Source organism: Microcaecilia unicolor, chromosome 6 (genome assembly GCF_901765095.1).
Source record: "Microcaecilia unicolor chromosome 6, aMicUni1.1, whole genome shotgun sequence".
NCBI lineage: Eukaryota > Metazoa > Chordata > Amphibia > Gymnophiona > Siphonopidae > Microcaecilia > Microcaecilia unicolor.
Window position 1 is genome coordinate 82,270,418 of NC_044036.1, and position 23,884 is coordinate 82,294,301.

At 40.6% G+C, this 23,884-nt stretch overlaps 1 protein-coding gene across 6 annotated transcripts in view; it reads left to right on the forward strand.

Moving 5' to 3' along the window:
- Positions 1–23,884, forward strand: part of PDE4DIP (phosphodiesterase 4D interacting protein) — a 310,072-nt gene that overhangs the window by 241,171 nt on the left and 45,017 nt on the right. For all 6 annotated transcript variants that reach the window (XM_030207593.1, XM_030207594.1, XM_030207591.1 and 3 more), the window contains 4 exons: positions 7,332–7,383; positions 13,726–13,976; positions 17,999–18,265; positions 22,471–22,626. In XM_030207593.1, coding sequence (XP_030063453.1) covers positions 7,332–7,383; positions 13,726–13,976; positions 17,999–18,265; positions 22,471–22,626 — 726 coding nt within the window. The remainder of the gene's footprint in view (positions 1–7,331; positions 7,384–13,725; positions 13,977–17,998; positions 18,266–22,470; positions 22,627–23,884) is intronic.

Sequence of the window (23,884 nt, forward strand, 5' to 3'; positions counted from 1 at the left end):
TTTCTGTGGTACAACCAAAGCGGTTTATATATATTATGTGCAGGTACTATCTCTGTCCCTAGTGAGCTCACAATGTAAGTTTTTGTGCCTGGAGCAATGGAGGGTCAAGTGACTTGCCCAGAGTCACAAGGAGCTGCGGTGGGAGTTGAACCCGGTTCCCCAGGTTCTGTCAGCCCACTGCGCTATCAGGTTATCCACACAAGTGTACACCATTTTCAGAACAGGTGTAAATTTGCTTTGTCACTTTTGTATGCTATTGGGTTGGTTTTGGCAGTCTATACTGTAACATTTCGGAATGTGATAAAATGATTTTTTCACTGTGAGGACGTGAGGACTTAGAACAGACTTCCAGAAGAGGTTGTAAAAGCCAAAATAGTGACCAAATTCAAACATGCATAAGGAAAAAATCAAAGGAACTGTAACAGAGATGGAGGAAGGGAGAGGACTCAGATTGAATACAATATGTGACAGAAGACTAGTCAGTCTCAAATGGACTGACTAGGTGAAGCAAGTAGTTCTCATCTGCTGATATCTATCATCTATATATTATGGCTTCACACAGCCTGCCAGATGCTCGTGGCTGAATTTGGCACTCTGAATATCAAGTCCTTCCAAAGAACATAGGATGTTCTGAGCTATTGGTACAGAATGTGGGCAGTTCCAGGTAGTGCATGGTGATTTTGTCAATGTCCAGTATGTTCAGGTGTTTCGGGTCTTTTGATATTGCTCCAAAAGTGCCACTTACTACAGGGACCACAAATGCAAGTCTTCGCCAGAGTTGCTTCACTTCAGTCTTTGTCTTGATATTTTGTGATCTTCTCCAACTGTTTGTACTGAACTTGGTTGTCTCCTGGTATTTGCCACCTCTAAGATCCACACCACAGCGATAGCGGGTGTATTGTGTGGCAGGTGTTTGTCTGTCTCTAGCCTGATGTCCCAGAGAATTTTGGCTTGTTGATTTTCCACCACGGTTTCAATTTTGAGGTCCCACCAATTTGTGGTTACAGGCAAATAACACTGGAATATCTGCCAAAAGTATAATCGTGGCTGCAACCTTGTAGTCAGTCTGGGTGATTTTTTTTTTTACAGCCAGTGACTGGATAGTCCACAGTCTATTCAACAACTTTGCCCAGGTGATGCTTGCTGTCATTGGATATTTTCTCAATTTCAGTCTTTATTGCATTTGTTCAACGTGCTTCTTCCTGTGCTGCCATGATAATTCCTTTGGTTTCTTTCTTCAGGGTTATTTTGACCAGCCACTGCCACATTTTGGATTTGTTGACTTTTCCTTCAGTGTCTGTTATACATTATCCATGGAGTGGTTTATTGTTCCACTTTTCTCTTCAATTCTTACTTGTTCTTCTCTGTAGAGCTGCTTGGTTTCTTTGCTCCTAAGTAAGCCTTGTTGATTTTCTAATTTTAGTGCATCCTCTTCACTATTGTTAATGTAGACAGTCAGGCCTCATTTCTCCTCTTGCAGTTTGTAGCACATCAGCAGCCTTCTTCCATCTATGCTTCAAGGAAAGTAAAGCCTGTCAACATCGTTTGGGAATGCAGAGCATGGTTGATGGTCATCATTATTTTTCATAGTTTTTGATCCAACATATTTAGTTCTGCCTTAGTCCAATATACAGTTCCTGCCTGTATCTAATGGCAGGTATGGCCCAGATATTGATATGTTTGACTGTATTTTCCCCCATTGAGTTAGCCTTCAGGATTTTCCTAACCTTTCTGATTTAATCTTTGGTTGTTGTGTTCTTTACCATGGCATATTGATGTTTTCTTGCCCGTAGGATGCCCAAATATTTGTAGGCTCCTTCACTGTCCAATCCCATGATGATTAATATGGGGCATTTCTATGATTTTGATATCAACCATTTTCCCCTTTCTCACAGCTAGGGTGGCACATTTGTCTAATTCAAATTCCACGGCAGTATGTTCACTGAAAATGTGGATGGGCAATTTGATTTCCAGTTCTGATTTTCCATAGAGCTTCAAATCATTCATATACAATAAAAGCGAAATTTTGGGAGATGTCTTTCCAATCTGGTAGCCTAAGGCTATATTTCTCGGTATGGCTGACAGTGGAATCATAGCAATCACAAACAGCAAAGGTGAGAGCAAGTATCCCTGAAATATTGTTTTTCTGAGGTTCATCTGACCTCCTACTTCACTGCCAACTGACAGTTCCATTTTCCACTGCTTTCTGTTTTTCTGGGGTTTTTTTTTTTACCTCACTCCAGCTATTGCCAGGCATTTCAAAATCCAACTTTGTGGCAGAGTCAAAGGCCTTCTTCTTATCAATCCAAGCTACATTTAATTTGCTTTTTGATATTTGCAGTTTTTCAGGATCATTTTATGAATCAGAAGCTAATGTTTTTGTGCCTCTGGTGTTTCAACATTTTCCTTTTTGTTCCACTGGAAGCAAACTGTTTCTCTCCAAGTGGTTCTGGACTGTGTCCAGAAATATTCCTGTCAGCAGTTTGAACATTGTTGGCAGACAGGTTATTCGCCTATAGTTGTTTTAGACCTTTTGTTGGGTCTTTATGTAGGAGGGTAGGTCTTCCCAGTTGTCAGCCAGACTTCAGTCTGCTTTCATTGCAATATGCCTTTGAACTATTTGTCTGTTCTTGGATGTGAGCCAATCAGATGTTTGAGCCAGAAACCATGCAGTTGGTCTTTTCCAGGTGCTCTCCAGTTCGTAATCTTCTTTGATCCTTTTTCAGTTAGTCTTAAATGTAAGTACTATCATTGCCATAGTTTTCCTGCCATTTCAGTTTCCAGTTCTTTTAACCATGCATCTTTCTTGTTATAATCTTTATTGCTTTCCCACAGGTTCTTCCAAAACTGAACTGCGTGTTCTTTGTCAGGCTGTTCCCAGTTTCTGTTAGCTTCTCCACTGATGTTCTGGTAGAAGCACCTCTGATTTGATTGGAAGAGTTGGTTCTGCCTATACTGGATTATTCTAGCCTGATTTCTGGCAGATGATGATGATATATCTAAGTAGCAAAGCCCTTTCCATTGCTCTCCCTTTCCACTGCTGTGCTCTCATCAAAACCCAAACATACATCTCACCACATTTGTTCATGGTTGTTGGATTGTCTACATGATGCCTCTCTCTGTTATTACCCCACTTTCTGTACTCTGTGCTCAGCACAGGCCACTCAGCTCTTGTCTCCTTTTATTGCATCCGTTCACTCCATCTTTATTGTAGCTTGCCTAGAAAGACAAAATGGTTAATCACATAAGTCATGTGCTCTCCCCTATCTTTGTGCTTAGGGCCAGGGCAGTGTGGGGGCAGACACTGAAGTTATACCCTAAGCAGTTTCCATAAAAAAATACATATTAAAAATTTCAAATACATACATAACAAATAATACTGCTGTCACAATATCCCAACCGTATGTTAACTATCAAAAGCAAGCCTACACAAAAAGCTGTGTTTTCAACATATTCTTATATTGCTGTGTACTAGAAATAATATGCAACTGATCAGGCAAGGCGTTCCACAATAACGTTCCTGCAAATGAGAATGCTACCGCTCAAGTAATAGCGTAATGTACTGAAGTCACTAATCTTAAATCCAGACATTTAGAAAAGTCAGATCTTAACGACCTACCAGAAGACAACAAAATAAAGACCTGATCAAAGTACCATGACATACTGCCAAGAACTACTTGTGAAATAAGAGTCTGAACTTTATACCATATTCTGTATTTCACACCTTGGGAAGGGAATGTCAGCTACCGAAAGCTAGTTAAGAAATGCATTAACTTAAACCAAAAAGGGTAAAAAAAAAAAAATCCCACTGACACTCTGTGATTTTGGACAAGTTACTTTTTTACACTTATAGACCGCAATGACCCCAAAGAGTTCTAAGCGGTGCCAAAAATCCAAAAAAGCTTGACAAACTCCTGGAAAATACATCAACTAAAAATAATTTGGAATTTGAGGACAGTGCCGGACAGACTTTTTACGGTCTGTGTCTCGCAAATGAAAAGACTGATTCACGTAGACTGGAGTGGGCTTTAAGGGCAATTCCAGTATTTGGAACCTAAGCACAGGGCTGGGTGACCTATGGTCTATGTCCCAGAAACACCAAAGGAAGACCATGATCAAGTATATAATATCATGTTCATTGTTGATTTAATCTTGAATTGATAATGAATGTGACAGTTGGGCAGACTGGATGGACAGTTCAGGGCTTTATCTGCCATCACTTACTATGTTATATCCAGAAAGAAATATAATCAGAAGAAAATGTATTTATAAAATTGGTCATAGAAATAGGTTTTGGTGGCTTTCTTAAATGCAGAGTAATGAAAAATTTACCAATTTTTTAACGCCAGTATGGCGATTGATAGAAAACTGTTCTGTTAAACAGGGTTTTATATTTAACACCCCTTGGGCTAGGGCACTGTAATAGCAAGGGTAATCTACATCCTGGTGCTGAATTTCTAATTGAGAGACGGATTAGGTTCCCTAAATATTCTAATATCCATGAATTATAAAAAAGGTCATGGAGCAAAGTTTGAATAATATAAGAGACTTAACTGGGAGCCAGTGAAGCTCTCTCAAGAGTGAGGAAACAGACACATACCTGGATGGTCGATAAATTAGACATGCTGCAGTGTTCTGCAGTCTTCATAGCAAACCCTCATTTAGTCCCATATACAGAACATTTCAGTAGTCCATGTGTGACAGAACTAAAGATTGTACCAGAAGCCTATAAGCTGACTGATTTAAAAAGGAGCTAATCCTTCTTAATTTCCTTAGGGTGTGAAAAACTTTCTTTATGAGTTGATTTGGAATTCAAACATTAGGTGCTCATCAAAAATAACAATCAATATATTTAGGTGTTGTTCCAGTTGGTAAGAAATACTGTGTATCATAATAGAGGTCTCTCAGAACAGTTTATATGTATTTCTCAATACTACAAATTCAGTTTTATCACTGTTAAGCTTTAGTTTGAAAGCTGATGACCAACTGAAAAGAACATAAATACCTTCCTCTATTATCTGGTTGATGGAAGATAATGAAGTTTCAAAAGATATAGTAATTGTTACATCATCTGCATATATATAGGTATTATACCTTGCGGATGTCAATCGAATTGCTAAATAAGCCATCAACAGATTAAACAGAATAGGAGAGAGTGGTGAACCTTGCAGAATGCCACACTGTGGTACCCATTCAAAAGAATGGTACAAATTTCCTTTCTTAACTTGATAAGATCTACTCTTTAAAAAGCCTGTTAACCACCCCTGTACAGAACCTGCAATACTATAGTTTGTTAGCAAATTCAGTAAGATTTCATGATCGACGAGATCAAAAGCAGCAAACGTGTGAAACTACATTATGAGCTTCCTACCTCCCATGCTAATATCTCTTCTGGACTCTGAATATAAAGAAGTTAACAAAGTCTCGGTGCTAAAATATTTTCTAAACCCTGATAGTGGTGAAGGGAGAATATTATAAGATTCTATATAATCCACTAATTGACTGGCCACAATTCCTTCCATAACCTTAATAAGAAATGGAATAGACTCTATAGGTCTATAATTTGAGACTTCAGCAAGACTTGATTTAGTATTCTTTGGTATTGGAGCAAGGAGAATTTTTCCTGCTTCGATAGGGAAGTGACCTGAGTGGAAACTATCTGTAATGCAGGCAAACACATAATTTTTGAATTGTAAGGAACTATAATTCAATAAAAAAAATTAAGACAGTGGTCCAAGGCATTGGAGCCGACTCTGTGGGTGCTTGAGCACCCCCAGTATTGAGAAAATTCCTTGTATCTGTCCAGGGAAGGGTTATTTCCCTTGGGCTTAGCACCCCCATTAATTTTGAAAAGTTGGCTCCTATGGTCCAAGGCCCAATATGAAGAGTAGAGAGTTTTCATAAAAGATTCGAGTGAAGACAATTCAAGGTACAAACTTAGATTGTAAACCCTCTGGCGACTGGGAAATACCTACAGTACCTGAATGTAACTCACCTTGAACTACTACTAAAAAAACAAAAAAAAAAAAACAAGAGCTCAAATCAAAAAATAAAATATTTGGGATATTTCCCCTGTTTTGCATAATTTTCCTTAGCTTACCCATTACAGCGGTGGTCATTGGCCAGGAGCCACAAACTACAGTTCTTTTCAGAAACTGGTATAGGTGTACCCTAGTTCCAGATAGTTGATGTTACATTGAACTGGGACTTGAGTTCTCTTCACATTCCTCACCCTGGATGGCACATTGAGTGATAGCTGGACCTGGGAACCCAATTCAAGTTTTCTGCACAGCTGTAGTACTACTAGGCTGGAACTGATTGCTAATAGATTAGGAGACTTCTGTGATAGGTATTTTTGTTGACTTATCTTTTTTGACTGTCATAGCAAAGGGACTTGTATTGCAGGACTCATAATGAGAGGATTTCAATGGGGTCCAGTTCCATTTGACTGGAAGTTGCATACATAGAATGGGAATGGAACCACTCAGTGGCAGACTGCCAGGCAGAAGACCCGGGTTCAATTCCCAAATCAGAGTTCTACTTCTTAGGTGGAGAGCTCATCTATCAGTCAGTAAGGACATGTAGTGACCAGACTCAGGGCAAAATAGAATGTTTTGAAATTAAATTATTCCCCAAAATAGGGACCTAAAATGGCAGCATAATTCTTTATTAGTGATGGCCAGCCAGAAAGTTTTCATTTCATGGTGTTTCCTGTGTAGCTTCCGGGAAGTTCCATTTTATTTGTTTTTGTTTGGCCATTTTGTCATCACAGATGCAAGGTTGTTGAGTATCCACTCTTTTGAAAGAGTGTGCACTATGTGCAAAGAGGACGCACTCTTTCGGAAAGGGTGTATACTCTTTTTCTGATCAATGTTTTGAATGGGTGCGTTATCCGGAAAAGAGTGTGTATTCTTTCCGAAAGTGCGCACCCTCTCTGCACATAGTGCACACACTTTCCAAAGAGTGGGCATTATTTTTGACAAATGGAAAAACATGAAGTGTCTTTGTTTTTTCTGCTCATTTTTGTTCGGTAACGACATGGGATTTATTGTTGGCCTTTCCTATGTAATTGCAAACAGCCCATCCCTATTCTTTACACTGGGGAAGGAATACTTCTCACAGCTGAAAGCAGGGACAGAAAGGATAACCTCTGCTCTCAAGGAACCCAACCTTCAATCCAATTTGTATGTATTTTTATGCTGTAAACCGCTTTGAATATTATTTTCAGATAGTACACTATCAGATTACTATTTGTAAGTCTATGTGCTTTGAAAATGAGCCTCCAAATAAATTATATAAAATAAAATAAAAATCTTGTATTCTTTCTGTAGGGGAACATTCTGATGTGGATGATAAGTCAGGACATGAATTACTAGCACTCAGGTAACTATCAAATTTCAATTTGAATGGTCTAGTTATATGTGTAAAATGTTATCTAGAGCTCAGTGACTAACCCCAGACCTTCTCTAATATATTTTTCTTCTCTGGGGTTCTTACCTGCCGTATTACCTTCTCTTCTGATATAAACTGGTTCATGTATGTATGTATATGTGTATATCTGTGTGTGTATGTATATTAACAGCCTTTTTGAAGAAATTCATGCAAGGTAGTGTATAGCAAGAATAAGTCAAACATAAACACTAGACAATTACAGCAGTAAAATATTCAAACAACAATACAAAGTATGGCATAGTATACTGTTTACTAGTCAACACAAAAAGAACATAAGTATTGCCATACTGGGACAGACTACTACTACTACTATTTGACATTTCTAAAGCGCTACTAGGGTTACGCAGCGCTGTACAATTTAACATAGAAGGACAGTCCCTGCTCAAAGGAGCTTACAATCTAAAGGACAAATGTACAGTCAGTCAAATAGGGGCAGTCAAATTGGGGCAGTCTAGATTTCCTGAACGGTATAAAGGTTAGGTGCCGAAAGCAACAACTATAGAGTACTAGGTCAATCTTTTCACTATTAGGGCTCCTGGAGTATGTTTAGGAATAAGCACTCTTAAAACTTCAAGCAACGCCAGCATTTTTGAAGTGTGGATATCTTGAGGCCTCTTTGGGGCATATGGTTTGGACATGCCCATTAAATCAAACATTTTGGGGCATGTATATTTCACAGACTGAAAGTTCATCAAGCCCAGCATCCTGTTTCCAACAGTGGCCAATCCAGGTTGCAAATACCTGGCAAGATCCCAAAATAGTACAATACAATTTATGCTGCTTATCCTAAAAATAAGCAGTGGATTTTCCCCAAGTCCATTTTAATAATGGATTATAGATTTTTCTTTTAAGAAACTAGCCAAACCTTTTTTAATCCCTGCTAAGCTATCTGCTTTTATTACATTCTCTGGCAATGAATTCTAGAGTTTAATTACATGTTGAGTGAAGAAATATTTTCTCCAATTTGTTTTAAATTTACATTGCGTGGCCCCTAGTCCTAGTCCTAGTATTTTTGGAAAGAGTAAACAAGCGATTCATGTCTACCCGTTCCATTCCACTCATTATTTTATAGACCGCTATCATATCTCTCCTCAACCGTCTTTTCTCCAGGCTGAAGAGCCCTAGCTGCTTTAGCCTTTCCTCATAGGGACGTCATCCCATCCCCTTTATTATTTTCGTTGCCCTTCTCTGTACCTTTTTCTAATTCCACAATCAGGCTTATTTTTGAAAGAGAAGGGCGCCCATCTTTTGACACAAATTGGGAGATGGGCGTCCTTCTCCCAGGATCGCCCAAATCGGCATAATCGAAAGCCGATTTTGGGCGTCCTCAACTGCTTTCCATCGCGGGGATGACCAAAGTTCACGGGGGTTTGTCGGAAGCATAGCAAAGGTGGGATTGGGGCATGCTTAACACATGGGCGTCCTCGGCCGATAATGGGAATAAAGAAGGGCGTCCCTGAGGAACACTTGGCCGACTTTACTTGGTCCTTTTTTTTTTACGACTAAGCCACAAAAATGTGCCCTAAATGACCAGATGACCACCGGAGGGAATCGGGGATGACTTCCCCTTACTCCCCCAGTGGTCACTAACCCCCTCCCACCCTAAAAAAAAATTAATATTTTTTCCAGCCTCTATGCCAGCCTCAAATATCATACCCAGCTCAATGACTCGTCAGATTTGAATACCATTTCTGGCACTGGTATCTCTCCCAAATCTTCCTCAGTGAAGACTGAAGCAAACAATTCATTTAATCTCTACGCTGTGGCTTTGTCTTCCCTGAGTGCCCCTTTTACCCCTCAGTCATCTAGCGGTCCAACTGATTCTTTTGCCAGCTTCTTGCTTTTAATATACCTAAAGAAATGTTTGCTATGTGTTTTTAGCTCCAATGCAATCATTTTTTCAAAGTTCCTGTTCGTCTTCCTAATCAGCGCTTTGCATTTGACTTGCCATTCCTTATGCTTTCTTATTGTTTTCAGTCGGATCTTTGTTCTGTATTCTGAAGGATTTAGCTCTAATAGCTTCCTTCACCTCACTCTTTAACCCATTTGGTCTTCCTTCCTCATTTTTAAAACATGGAATATGTTTGGCCTGGGATTCCAGGATGGTATTTTTGAACAGCATCCACACCTGATATAAATTTTTGACCTTTGCAGCTGCTCCTTTAATTTTTTTTTTTTCACCGTTCTTTTCATTTTATTATAGTCTTCTTTTTGAAAGTTAAATGCTAACGTTTTGGATTTCCTGTGTGTACTTACTCCAAAGCTGAAATCAAATCTGATCATATTATGATCACTGTTATCAAGCAGCCCCAGCACCATTACCTCCTGCACCAGATCATGCGCTCTACTAAGGACTATAATTTTTCCTCTTCTTGTTGGCTTCATACCAGCTGCTCCATAAAGCAGTCCTTGATTTTGGCAATGAATTTTACCTCCCTTGAATGCCCTGATATTACATTTACCCAGTCAATATCAGGGTAATTGAAATCATTTATTATTATTGTGTTCCCCAGTTTGGTAGCCTCCCTAATTTCTGATAATATTTCTACATATGTCTGTTCATCCTGGCCAGGCAGACGGTAGTACACTCCTATCACTATCCTTTTCCCCTTTATATATGGAATTTCAATCCATAGAGATTCCAAGATGTATTTTGTTTCCTACAGAATTTTCAATCTATTTGATTCAAGGCACTAACATACAATGCTACTCCTCCATCAATTTGATCCTCCCTATCACTACGATATAATTGTGACAGTGACAATGTCCCACTGGTTATCCTTCTTCTACCAGGTCTCAGAAATGCCTATTATATCTAATTTTTCATTTAGTGCAATATATTCTAACTCTCCCATCTTATTTCTTAGGCTTTTGGTATTTGCATATTTACATTTCAAACTATGTTTGTTGTTTCTATTTACATCTTACTCAGCAGTTGACAGTGTTAATTTGCAATCTTTTGTCTGCTTTTTATTTAAAGACGCCTGGAGGCATATTTTCAAAGCACTTTGGGAGGCTAAGTTCCATAGGTTTCTATGGAACTTTGGGAGGCTAAGTGCTTTGAAAATGAGCCCGTTTGTCTACTATAGTCTCTACTGTAATCTCAAACAAAAAAAACAGCACAAAGGGCCTTTAAAAACAAAAGGGAACACAGTTCTTTCATTAAAAAATCCTTTAATAGTGAACTTTGATTGAAGAAAGATCCGACACGGGCCGTGTTTCGGTGCTACCACACCTGCGTCAGGGGTTACACCAATGACAAAGGAGGCTTCAACAAACTAAGTTCAAAAGGCTGATGCTTTCCAAAATTTTTGTGTGATATGTTCCTCCGAATAAAATGCAGTGCTAAACTCACACACAGCAGCAGATACCCTATCTTTCCTGTTCTGGTGATATCTTTGAAAGATACCTTGTTCCAAACCATGCGCTTTTGAACGACTGTCTGCCTTTCCCCAGGTTCTAGTTTAAAAGTTGCTCTACCTCCTTTTTAAATGCCGATGCCAGCAGCCTGGTTCCACCCTGGATAAGGTGGAGCCCATAATTCCAGAATAGGCTCTCCCTTCCCCAGAATGTTGCCCAGATAAGATAGAGTAACAGGATTAAGAAAATAAGAGACTAGTTAAAGAGAATTGCAAATGAGGTCAGAAAGGTGCTTGAACATTAACTTGGCTAGGGTAGGAGTGAATAAACACGTCCTGCTATAATATGTGCAGCCAGTGTCACTTACTTCTTCCGTTAAAGGCCTGGTTGAAGAGCCAAGCTTTCACCTACTTCCTGAAGTAGGGATAGTCTTGTTTTAAGTGAAGCCTTTCAAGGACTGCATTCCAGAGCATGGGAGACATTCCGGAGAAGGCTCACTTTCCAGGTATCACAACGTGTGATGTCCTTTGGAAAGGGTGTGGTTAGGGAAATTCCTTGGGAGGACCTTAGTGACCTTGAAGGTGTGTAGAGGGAGATCCTGTTCTACAAGTACTCTGGGCCATTTCCTTTAAGGGTCTTGATTGAAGGTCCTTTATCCTTTATCACATCTTCCTGTAGCTACCCATAGATATGGCTTGGAATATGTGCTTGTTTCCACGCTCGAAACTCAGGGGGAGATGCATAAAACTTACTGGTCAAGCGGTGCACTTTTTGACCAGTTCAAGCCAGTTTAACGAGCAGGGAATCTAGCGATGAATGCACAAAGAGGCTCTGCGGGCTTCTTACCATTTGCAGCAGCAGACACTGGAAATTGCAAGCTAATGTAATCAAATGAGCTGTGCAGTATTCAAATGTGCATTCCAAGGGATGCACAGCCATTTATGAGCAATGCACAGAAAGACCCGCCTACCTTTAGCATGATAAATTTTATATGAGGTCTGGGACAGCTGTAGCATTCTGCTGCACAGCATTGTGGAGGTAGACTCAAGATGAAGAGGATTTCGTGGTTCCGCAGAGCTTGAAATGCCTGGAGGGTGACACCCCTCCCAAAACGAGTAGAAGGCAAACCTTCCTTCCCCCCCCCCCCCCCCCCGACTCTGAAGTGAGCAGAAGGCATAGGAACTCGAGAATAAACAGCTGGTCAGTGTGCAGAACCCAGCGCAGCGTCCCTCTGGTGTGGTGAGCTTCCAGATTCCCTTCTCTGGGGATTGGGGTAGGACAGAGGACCCATTTAGGAACTCCACCCTGCCTAGGATGAAGGGCACCCAGGTCTGGTAGATGATACGTCTTGGAGGTCTTTACCCACACATAGAAAAAGCCAAGGGGCCAGGATCCTCCCCCCAGCTGGTCCCCATTGCTGCCCCACACTAGTTTTCAGCTGCCCTGCTCCTGTCTTTCTTCTGTCCCCACTAGACAGCTGGCATGTGTGTGTTGGCTGTCATGAGATGGAGAGGTCATCTAAAAAATGGATCCACCATACACGGTTTTCATACATGCTAGCTTTACACATCAGAAATAGATGAGTGATCTGTTTTGCTGTGTATGTGTAAAGCTGGTGCATATGGAAGCCGTGTAGCTGTGGAGGCTTTTCTGGGCATGCATGTAGCAGCCACGCGCTGGTGCCAGTGGTGTAGCTAGGAGAGGCGCCAGGGGAGCGGCCGCTCCCCAAAATGGAGTTCTGCTGTCGCTGGCGCCTATTTTTTTCTCAATGTGTTGCATTGAAAATGTGTGCCGGTGCCAGCGGAATTCTGCTCTCATGCTGCTTTTGCTCCCCCCACGCCGTCAACCTGGCTCCGCTTCTGGCTGGTGCTTTCCCCTGCCGAGCTGCTCACTGTTTGGTAATCAGCTTATTTGCATGCAATTTCCTTTGGGAATCGCCCGCTTTATCCACCTCGGTCATTTTTACCGGGCTGGAAATAGCGGGCGGTTGCTTCTGGGGACTTTTTTGCATCAGCTCCTCGAACCCTAACAGTAGCCAAATCATCATTCTTCCAGCAATGTCAAATTCATCATCGGTGTCCCTTCTTTTAGAGCACTGCTTTTGTCATAGTCATCCAAGCCTGTATGATTTTCTGCTTGAATTGCTGCAATTCGCTTTACATTAAGATTCCAAAAAAACTCAGGTATTGCCCACAGCTCATGCAGATGATGCTAAGAGCCAAGAAGTCCATTAAGATGACTCCTGTCATACAGTTACTGCACCGATTCTGTGCTCTGTCATGCCAAGTTTAAAATCTCTGGCTTTCAAGGCTCACAAAGGCTGCACGCTACCCTACATCTGTTGTTTCACCTCATGTATGACTTCCCACTCCTTGAACCTCCTTGCTGCAAGCTTGCATTGTAATTCCAACATTTAAGGAACCACAAGAACTAGAAATAAGACCACCTCAGCTTCAGTTCTAAAACTATGGAAATCTGTCACTTTACACCAGACTTCTATCTGTTCATTTTCAGAAAACTACTAAAAGGATAACTTTTTGAAGCAGCTTTTGGTTCATAACTTAAAAATCACCCTTTTCACAAACTGCTCTTAGAAAGCTGCAGGAACTCGCTAGTTTTTGATAAACAGTTGGATGGCACATCATAATCGTTCTTAACATGCTCTCTCTTATGCTTAACTTTACTTTGCCCTACCCTAATATACGTTCTAAAACTCTTATTTCTCTATATGCTTTTATTTTATTATATGACCTGCCTGTGATGTAAGATCTGATTTGTGATGACAAGCTTTAAGAATGAGAAAACATGAGATAAACAGCGATGGTATAGGTCTCTAAATAGGTCACATGACTACCCATCACGTGTGCCCCAGAATTTTATTCACAGTTCTCTTTTGGCTATGTGTACCCACAGACTGAGCAAAGAGCTTCAGCAAAAGGATAAAATTATTGAGGATCTACAAGCTAAACTCCAGGAACCTTCCATGACTCCTTCAAGCAGCCGTGCCATCTCTGAGTCCGATCAGTCCGATAGGACATCTTTTGTGTCGGATGACCAGGTGTCCACCAACGATGACTTAGATGTGTGTTCAGATGTGGACACAGGCAGTGAATACACCAGATATGAGCAGGAGAGTATTAGGAATTCAACTCACAGCGCATCAGGTAATTTTGGTCTGTTTTAAGTACAGAATGTTCAGTATACACAGGGCTTTTTTTGAGGGGGTACTGAGTACCGGCACCTTTTCTACTGTCTGCTAAAATTGACCCATGGACCCCAAGTTTTAATGAAAGAGCTCAGGCTCTACACACCAATTCTGCCTTGTCATAGATTCTGTGACTGGTTGCAATGGGCCTAGCCATTGTGGGGTGGATCCCTCAGTGATCACCTCACTCCTGAAGGGTGGCCTAGCATTTGAGTACCGGCACCTTTTTTGCTAGTAAAAACGTACTGGGTATACACATAGTAAAAACGTACTGAGTATACACAACAGAGGCCGCCTTTAGTGGGAGTCAATGTTGTTATAGCAACACTAAGGGACCCTTTTACTAAAACATGCTAGATGTTGCAGTTACTATATCTTAACACAAAAATGTAACATGTGATAGGTGGAAATGTAATGCAGCAACTACTGAGAGAGTGTCCAACATGTCCCTCTGCTAGTCCATGTAAAAAATGCACAGTACCAAAATAGAGGCCGTACAGGTCTGCAGTAGACCACAAAGCAGACCAGGAGTCCAAGAAATCCAATTCTTTATTGAAAAAGACCCGACATATCCACATTTCAGCAAAATGGCTGCATCAGGGGTTGACAAAGCACGTGTCCAGCATGACCCTCTGCTGTTTCATGTAAAAAAATGTCCATTAGCACAATTACCACAGAGTGGACTCGCATAAACTACACAAGTGCCGGTTAGTGTGTGGTATGTGCCACATGCTACCTGTCCACGCCTACTCTCCACCTATGCCTTCCTAGTTACCACCACCTAATATAAAATGGTCTTTTGTGCACTTTTACTGTAAAAATAACACCAAACCACTTAGGGGCCTTTATACTAAGCTGTGATAAGAAATGGGCTTAACGCGTCCTTACGCAGGTCTTTCCTGTGCACTAAGCCCATTCCTAGCATGGCCATCAAAAGCATTTTTTTCAATTTGTTTCATTAATGCTCGGGCTCTAATGTTAGCATTAGCCTGCACCAATTTAAAAATATTACCATGGGATCACTTACCACCTCCTCTTTAGCAGGCGTTAAGAGCTCCCACGTTCCCCCAGATTCTATGTAGCGCGCCTAGAGTTATGCGCAATTTTGTGCATAATTATAGGCATATTTTATAACTACATAAGTACATAAGTATTGCCATACTGGGAAAGACCAAAGGTCCATCGAGCCCAGCATCCTGTTTTCAACAGTGGCCAATCCAGGTCACAAATACCCGGCAAGATCCCAAAAATGAACAAAACATTTTATACTGCTTATCCCAGAAATAGTGGATTTTCCCCAAGTCCATTTAATAACGGTCTATGGACTTTTCCTTTAGGAAGCCGTCCAAACCTTTTTAAAACTCTGCTAAGCTAACCGCCTTTACCACATTCTCTGGCAACGAATTCCAGAGTTTAATTACACGTTGAGTGAAGAAACATTTTCTCCGATTCGTTTTAAATTTACTACATTGTAGCTTCATCGCATGCCCCCTAGTCCTAGTATTTTTGGAAAGCGTGAACAGACGCTTCACATCTACCCGTTCAACTCCACTCATTATTTTATAGACCTCTATCATGTATCCCCTCAGCCGCCTTTTCTCCAAGCTGAAGAGCCCTAGCAGCTATAGCCTTTCCTCATAGGGAAGTCGTCCCACCCCCGTTATCATTTTCGTCACCCTTCTCTGCACCTTTTCTAATTCCACTATATCTATGTGCATAGATTAATTGTTTTAACAAGCTGTTAAACATTAACAGCTCTTAAGCTATAACAAGCACTAATTGGCAATAATTAGAATTTACGCTCGTACATTGCTAAGCATATTTTGCAATGTACTGCGTGTAAATCCTAACACACGCAGGCAAAAAGAGTTGTGGTTAGGGGCATGGAAATGGGCGTTTTGTGGGCATTCCAAAATCTACGTGCATTGTTATAAAATATGGGCCACTGCGCTTAAATCTATGTGCATGAATTTATACCAGCTTTTCGTTGACATAAATGGACGTGTGTAGATTCAGTTGCATGAACTACATCTAAGAATATTCTAAATACTGCGCGTAGATTTACACACGTATTTAGAATACACTTAGGTGTAATTTTAGGCATGATATATAGAATCGGCCCCATTTATGGGTGCAGTAAGCGGTTAGCTTAGCAGTAATGTGCACGTTAGCTGAGTAGTATGTCCGTACCCATTCTCCGCCCATGTCGTGCCCCTGCAAAACAAAAATGCCCCAAAATAATAACCACAAGCTTAATGCACGCAGAAGCCAAAATTAACGCAGAACGCTTTAGATCATCCCACGTTAGACTTTTTTTTTTTTGCTGCATTAAATGCACATTAGTGCATAACGCAGCTTAGTAAAAGGATCCCTTACTGTATTTATGCAGTGGCACTTTGCAATTTTTCATGCATTAAGGGCCCGATTCTATTTATGGTGCCTAAAATTAATGCACAGTAGGCAATCACGCCTAAGCATATTCTAAATACAGCATGTAAATCTATAAAATTAATGCACAGTAGGCAATCATGGCATGTATATCTATGCGCCGTATTTAGAATACGCTGAGGCATTGTTCATGTGACTAAATCTACACGTCCATTTATGTCAGTGAAAAGCTAGCGTAAATCCCTGCCGCTCCTATCCATACAAGTTCTGCTGAATATTGCCCCCATTATAATAATAATAATAATATTATACATGGTTCATAACACAAATAGTTGCTGGTATCACTGGAGAATTTGAGTTCACCCAGAGGGCTTAGGAATTATCCAGGTATCTTTGTAAAATATAGTTTGAACCCAGCAAAACTGGCTTTTGTAAGTCCGCTGTTGTCAAATTTGAAATTTCAAGGTTTTGTAGAAATTTGTCTAGCTGTGATGTAACACCACATAAGACACCTACAATAGGAATAACCCAATGCGGCTTGTTCTACAGTCTCACCATTTCTATTGTCAGGTCTCAGTACTTTAATTTTTCCAAATTATTATTATGATTGATGAATAACTGCTATCCTTACATTAATGGCTGGATTCAGTAAATGGTGCTCAAATTCGGCAGCAAAAAAAAAAATTGTCGCTGAACGGTCTGTAACGGGCGTTCTGGGATTTGCACCCTTTATAGAACAGAGAGTAGCAACAGGATCCACGCACAACTTTGGACACAAGGAGTTACATCAACTGAAACCAGTTTTAAATCCCAGCGTACAAGTTGCGCACGGATCCGCACTATTCTGTAACACTGCTCACATTGTAAGGTAATGCCCTGACCCACCCATGCCCCTCCCATGGCCACATCCCCTTTGCAGATCCATGCAGGAACACTCAGGCGCTATTCTTCTGCACGGATCTGCTGTTTCTTTGCCTCACATCCATTATGATGCTTTTCTGCACCATAAATTTGGCGTGGAAGTAGCACCTAACATTCAGCACCTTTCATAGAATTTCCACTGCACATGCCTTTGGGAAAATATTTGATGAATCAAGATTGAAGGGGGAGATATTGGGTGATAGGGAGCGGCAGTCTTGTGTAAAGCTGAGTAGATTATAAAAACAGCTTAAAATTATAATGGCGGAATAAAGACTGAAATGTGGAAATGATATTTAAACCAAAGTAATCTGTTTTTCCCAAACATATACATAACATAAACATGAAATAACTTGCTATGAGAATGCATTTTCTCAATGAATTAGATGTATTTTGTGAAGTGTTTTAAAAAAATATATATATTTAAAAATCTCCCAGTCCCATTGTTTCTCTCCCCCCCCCCCCCCCCCCCCCCCCCCATGACATGTCATCTGAAAATGCATAAGTGTCATCCTCAATTGAACTATAGTCACCATTACCAGGATTTAGGCAATAAAAGCTTTTACAATACATATGAGATTGAAGTAGTGGTAAATACTATTTGTGGTGGTGTTCTTGCAGTACATTTGTAGGGGTTTGCATTAACGTATTAATCTGTGTATTAACATTTTACAGATCTCATCAGCAGTAGTGCTGCTTTCCCATCTAAACCATCACCTGCCATCATATCACATGAGCTTCAGACACAGTCCAACAGCCATACCAGCCTGCCTTCCTCACACTCCCATCCCACTGATGCCAGCTGTGCTAATGTGGCCTCCTCACACCCCCATCCTACGGACACCATCAGCACTCCATCCTGTCACCCTCATCCCACAGACATGAACTGCACCAGTGCCCCATCCTCTCATCATTCCATGGACATCAATCAAACTCAAAAAGGTATGGACAAGACCAGGCCTTTACCCTGAGGCTGCTTAAAGTGGTGTGAAACCCAGTCCTTGGGACAGAACTAGCCAATCAGCTTTGCAGGTTGCCCACAATGAATATGCATGAGATAGATCTCACTGGCCTAGGCGTGTAGAGTTAGGCACCGGATTACAAACAATTACAAAGAAAGAGGCCACTATACTTCAGTAAACCTCTGTGATTGCCAATGCTGATAAACAGACTTATGGTGGGTAAAAACATTAAGCCCAGTGCATTGTTACTGAGGTTTCCTGTCACCATAACTCTGTTTATCGGCATTGGCAATATAAGTACATAAGTAAATAAGTATTGCCATACTGGCACAGACCAAAGGTCCATCAAGCCCAGCATTCTGTTTCCAACAGTGGCCAATCCAGGTCACAAATACCTGGCAAGATCCCAAAGAAGTACAAAACAATCTATACTGCCCATCCCAGAAATAGTGGATTTTCCCCAAGTCTAATTTAATAATGGTCTATGGACTTTTCCTTTAGGAAGCCATCCAAATCTTAAAAAAAAACTCTGCTAAGCTAACCGCCTTTACCACATTTTCTGGCAACGAGTTCCAGAGTTGAATTACACGTTGAGTGAAGAAACATTTTCTCCGATTCGTTTTAAATGTACTACTTTGTAGCTTCATCGCATACCCCCTAGTCCTAGTATTTTTGGAAAGCGTAAACAGACGTTTCACGTCTACCTGTTCAACTCCACTCATTATTCTATAGACCTCTATCATATCTCCCCTCAGTCGCCTTTTCTCCAAACTGAAGAGCCTCACGGAGATTTACTGAAGTATAGTGGCCTCTTTGTTTGAGATAGATCTCATGCATATTCATGTGTCACAAGCATGTTCATTATGGATATCCTGAAAATCCAGCTGATTGAGAACCAGCACTCTATGGGTGTGAATGCCTGAACAAGTCATCTTCGGGTGTGTAGCAGTTTTACGGTTCAATTTCTGATTCTGTTAAGAGTGTCTTTAAAGTGGGACGGTTTAACCTCTGAGTAACAGAATAGCCTCTCTAACAAAAGCCTTTTGGGTCAATTTTCAGTCTAGCTGGCAGTTGTCTTGTTTTTTTAATGCCACTGCTGTGTTTTAAAAAAATTATTTATATTAAGCATCGCTATCAAAATATGCAATGGCGGCACTTAGGAAACATATCAAGCAACACTTTGGAAAGGACATTCAAATTAGAATTGGGATGTCCAAGTCGGGACGCCTCAGTCTTCACTAGTGTTACAGAACAGGATCTGCCGATGTAGAGCCTCTGCTAAAATACACGGAGAAATAGATTTTACGTGTGGCATGAACTTCCATTTTAGAAAAATAAAAGAGCACTTTTATGTTTTGGAACAACAATGTAAACATTTATCTTAGCCATTTTAGTAACACAAGTGCTTACATTTCCTCAAGCTGCCACGGAACCCAGTATCCTTTGCCAATTTAACTTTTGGGAGCACATCAAGCATTGGGGGATTAAGAGGGGGGTGACCTGTACTAATCCTTGTAGTGGAGAACTGCTCAGTAAGAGCACTTGTCCTATTTTTTAAAATGTATTTATGGCTACATTGGGAAGGTTCAAATTAGGACTGGGAGAGCTTCTCTTCTCTTCTCCTATGCTGATATGATTACAGTTACCAATTCCTGCTGAATATACCGATTTTGTAAATCGGATCTCATTAAGTATGAATAAGATTCAAAAATGGGCACTAAATAATAGATTGAAATTAAATTCCAATAAAACTAAAGTTTTACGGTTTAAAACTCAGGTATGTCTGTCCCTTCCAAAGTTATTCTGTTGAAGGATCAAACTCTGCCAGATAAGTCTGAATCTAGGGTACTTGTTGTGGTACTGGATTCATCTTTGCTTATGCTTCCCAAGTAAATCATTTATGGTGGAAGACGTGGAGGGGCATTTTCAAACGGGGACACCCATATGAAAAGGCACCCATCTCTGAGGACGTCCCCGCAAAGGGGCATCCCGTGTTATCGAAACAAGATGGGCGTCCATCTTTCGTTTCGATAATACGGTCAGGGACACCCAAATCTCAACGTTTAGGTCGACCTAAGAGATGGTCGACCTAAATGTTGAGATGGTCGACCTTAGAGATGGGTGAGAGGGGGTTGGTGACCACTGGGGGAGTAAGGGGAGGTCATCCCCGATTCCCTCCGGTGGTCATCTGGTCAGTTGGGGCACTTTTTCGAGGCTTGGTCATGAATAAAATTGGACCAAGTAAAGTCAGCCAAATGCTCGTCAGGGATGCCCTTCTTTTTTCCATTATGGACCGAGGACGCCCATCTCTTAAGCACGCCCCTATCCTGCATTCAGTACGGTACCGACACGCCCCCATGAACTTTGGTCATCCCCGCGATGGAAAGCAGTTGAGGATGCCCAAAATTGGCTTTCGATTATGCCGATTTGGGTGACCCTGAGAGAAGGACGCCCATCTCCCGATTTGTGTCTGAAGATGGGCGTCCTTCTCTTTCGATTATGTCCCTGTAAGTGAAACAGTTGCGACTACTGAGATCGTATTTCAATCATGATGCATTTGCTTTGTTAGCACAAATGTTGATTTTACCTCACTTGGATTACTGTAATGTTCTTTACCTTGATTTATGTTCTAAAGTGATACGGAGACTACAATTGATACAGAACACTTCAGTGAGGCTAATTTTTAGACTTAGTAGGTTTAGCAGCATATTTTCTTATACTGCCAAACTTCATTGGCTTTCCCATCTATCAACAAAGTTTATTTAAAACAATTTGCTCATTTTTTCACTTTAGAATTACTGATAAATATAGTTTGTTTTACTTTGCCAAGATTGTCTTGTCGACTAAGTAATCCAATGATACTCCGCCCTCCTCCCTTTCGCAATATGCGGTTCTTTTCCTTTATATATTAGGACTGAATTTAGCTATTTAGTGTTTGGAAGAAGATTAAAACTTTTTTGCTTGAGTATATGTAAGATGTAATCTTGGGTTATACACCGATTAAGTGAGTGGTTCTAAAAAATGTTATATATCAATAGATGATCTGTATTATCTTATTATTGTGCTCCGCAACAAAACCTTCTTATAGAGAAATTAGCAGTTTATAAGAACTGTATTGGTATTGTCTGAAACATAGATGACCTGGGTAGTAGGTGTCAATCCCAATGTTGATCTGTTAGGACACAGATATTGGTTCTTCTTCTAAAATGAGGAGTAAACTTTCATTTTTGAGGCCCATCCTAGTCTCTCCCAAAATGTGTCCAGACCATGCCCACTTAGCCATTTGCATGTTCAGTTTTAGATGCATAAATCCTGGCTATATAAAATTGGAACTTAGACATTTATGCATGTCTAAAACTAAAATGGTGCTAAAATACGCACCATAATACAGTCACTGCTAATAGGTATATGGATCGCAGCAATATTCAGCCACTACATGTAAAGCTATGTGGCATAATTTAGGATGGCCTTTTAACTGGCTTACATGAAATCACTTAGCTTGTCAGATACTGGCTGAATATTGTGCTCCACCTCGGCACTGTCCATATTGTGATTAGAAAGATTTTCATAAAGAATCATCTGGCTCCCATATGTGATTGTTGACTCCATTTTTTTTCCATCCGTAGAGGATATTTTTCCATTCTTTTCTTTTGAGTAGAGTTCATATTGGGACTTGTACATTTAACAGCAGCCACTATAAGTCCCTTTGAACACTGATCTATTTTGATTCTGCAGTAACTCCTCTGCATTGGTCCATTTTATAGCTGACAGATGAATTATCATAATGTTAGATTTATGTAAACCAGAATAATGGGAGATTAGTGGCTAGAATAGCCAGGTGTATTGAGTTTAGTTTCACAAGGCCAGATGCATTATGAGGGCAAATTTCAAAGTTCTTCTGTGCATAAAACAGGCTTTTGAAAACTGTCGCCACACATGATACATATACACATGCACACATCCGGATAAGGTTTTCTGGGGATGGGGCTGGAGTGGAAAATGCACAAGCATGCACACATTTTGGATTTCTAAAAGTATGTACATAAATGTTTACAGGAAAAACTACCCATGCAAATAATAGGTTCAAATCAGTGGATATACTTTAATTTGAAAGAGAAGGGTTTTTCCTTTCAAGTTAAGTCTATAGTCTCTCATCTTATCTGTGTCTGTCCTTGTTGTTTCTAGGACTTCATTTCCACCCCCTGCCCACCTCAGTTAGTGACCCCCAGGTTCCATCTTTCCTGCCTCTTTTGGACCCCAGATGCAGTGGAGCAGGAGGACATTGGACACTAGCAGAGGTGCAGCAGGAGCTGCAGATGCTGCAGAGGCAACTAGGAGAAAGTAAGAGCATGATGAATGCATGATTAGAAATATTAATGTTTGCAATAACATCAAACCAGCAATCTTAGAAAATGTAAGACCAGGGACACTGTGGAACCTCACCGTATAAACATGTTTGACAGTGATGCTTTTATATACTGTGTTGCAGAAAAGCACACACTTTCTCTCAGTTGCAATTATTGTGTCTGTGCTAGAGCTGCTATTTAGGGAAAGGGAATGGGACTTATATACTGCCTTTCTGTGGTTTTTCCAACTACATTCAAAGCAGTTTACATATTATATACAGGTACTTATTTGTACCTGGGACAATGGAGGGTTAAGTGACTTGCCCAGAGTCACAAGGAGCTTCAGTGGGAATTGAACCCAGTTCCACAGGCTCAGAGTCCGCTGCACTAACCACTAGGCTACTCCTCCACTTCCATTTACTAATACTGTGCTCTCCTGTATGTGTGAATATCTTCTGCCAAAGGAGAAACATAACTAAAGAACTGAGCATCCTGCAATATGTGAGGGTATAGGATAGAGTTTCTAAGATATATTGAGTTGTGAGACTAACTGATTAATTGATAGAATAGAACAGACAGTCTGCATTCAACTCAATGACTAACTAAATGAAAAAAACTGCCTATAGACTCATGTCAGTCTGGCTTTAGACATGGATACAAAATGGAGACTGTTCTTATGTCCTTTCCTGATAATCTGCACAGAAATTGTGTTAGGGGATCCACCTTGATATTAATACTTCTGGATTTCTCAGCAGCCTTTGACATTGGATCGTAATATCATGCTTACAAGGCTGGCTGAAGCTTGTGTGGTGACATGGTATTTACATGATTCAGATCCTGTTTGTCAAACAGACAACAATCGATTCTGAGCATCATTACCTTGAGCACTGAACTGCGGGTACCACAGGGATCCATATTGTCACCTACTTTATTTAATATCTACCTCAAGCCTTTAGTCCTGCATGAACTTTCCTGTCGCATGGTGTTTGCTGATTGGTTGGCTGGTCTTTTGTTCTCTCTGTGGATTATTCAAGCCAATCAGCTTCTTCTCAGAGAAAGTTGTTTATGACCCCTGAGGCAGGCGCTTTGGCGCCAAAACACGGACCGTGTCGGGTCCTTGATATGAATATTCTGAATAAACTGTTTTTTGATATTATCTCCCTATTGGTTTGCGCATTTGTCAGCCTCTACTTTTGCTGTTTTGCCTGAACTTTCCATTGGCACATTTTTTCAACAGTGGATATATTTTCAAA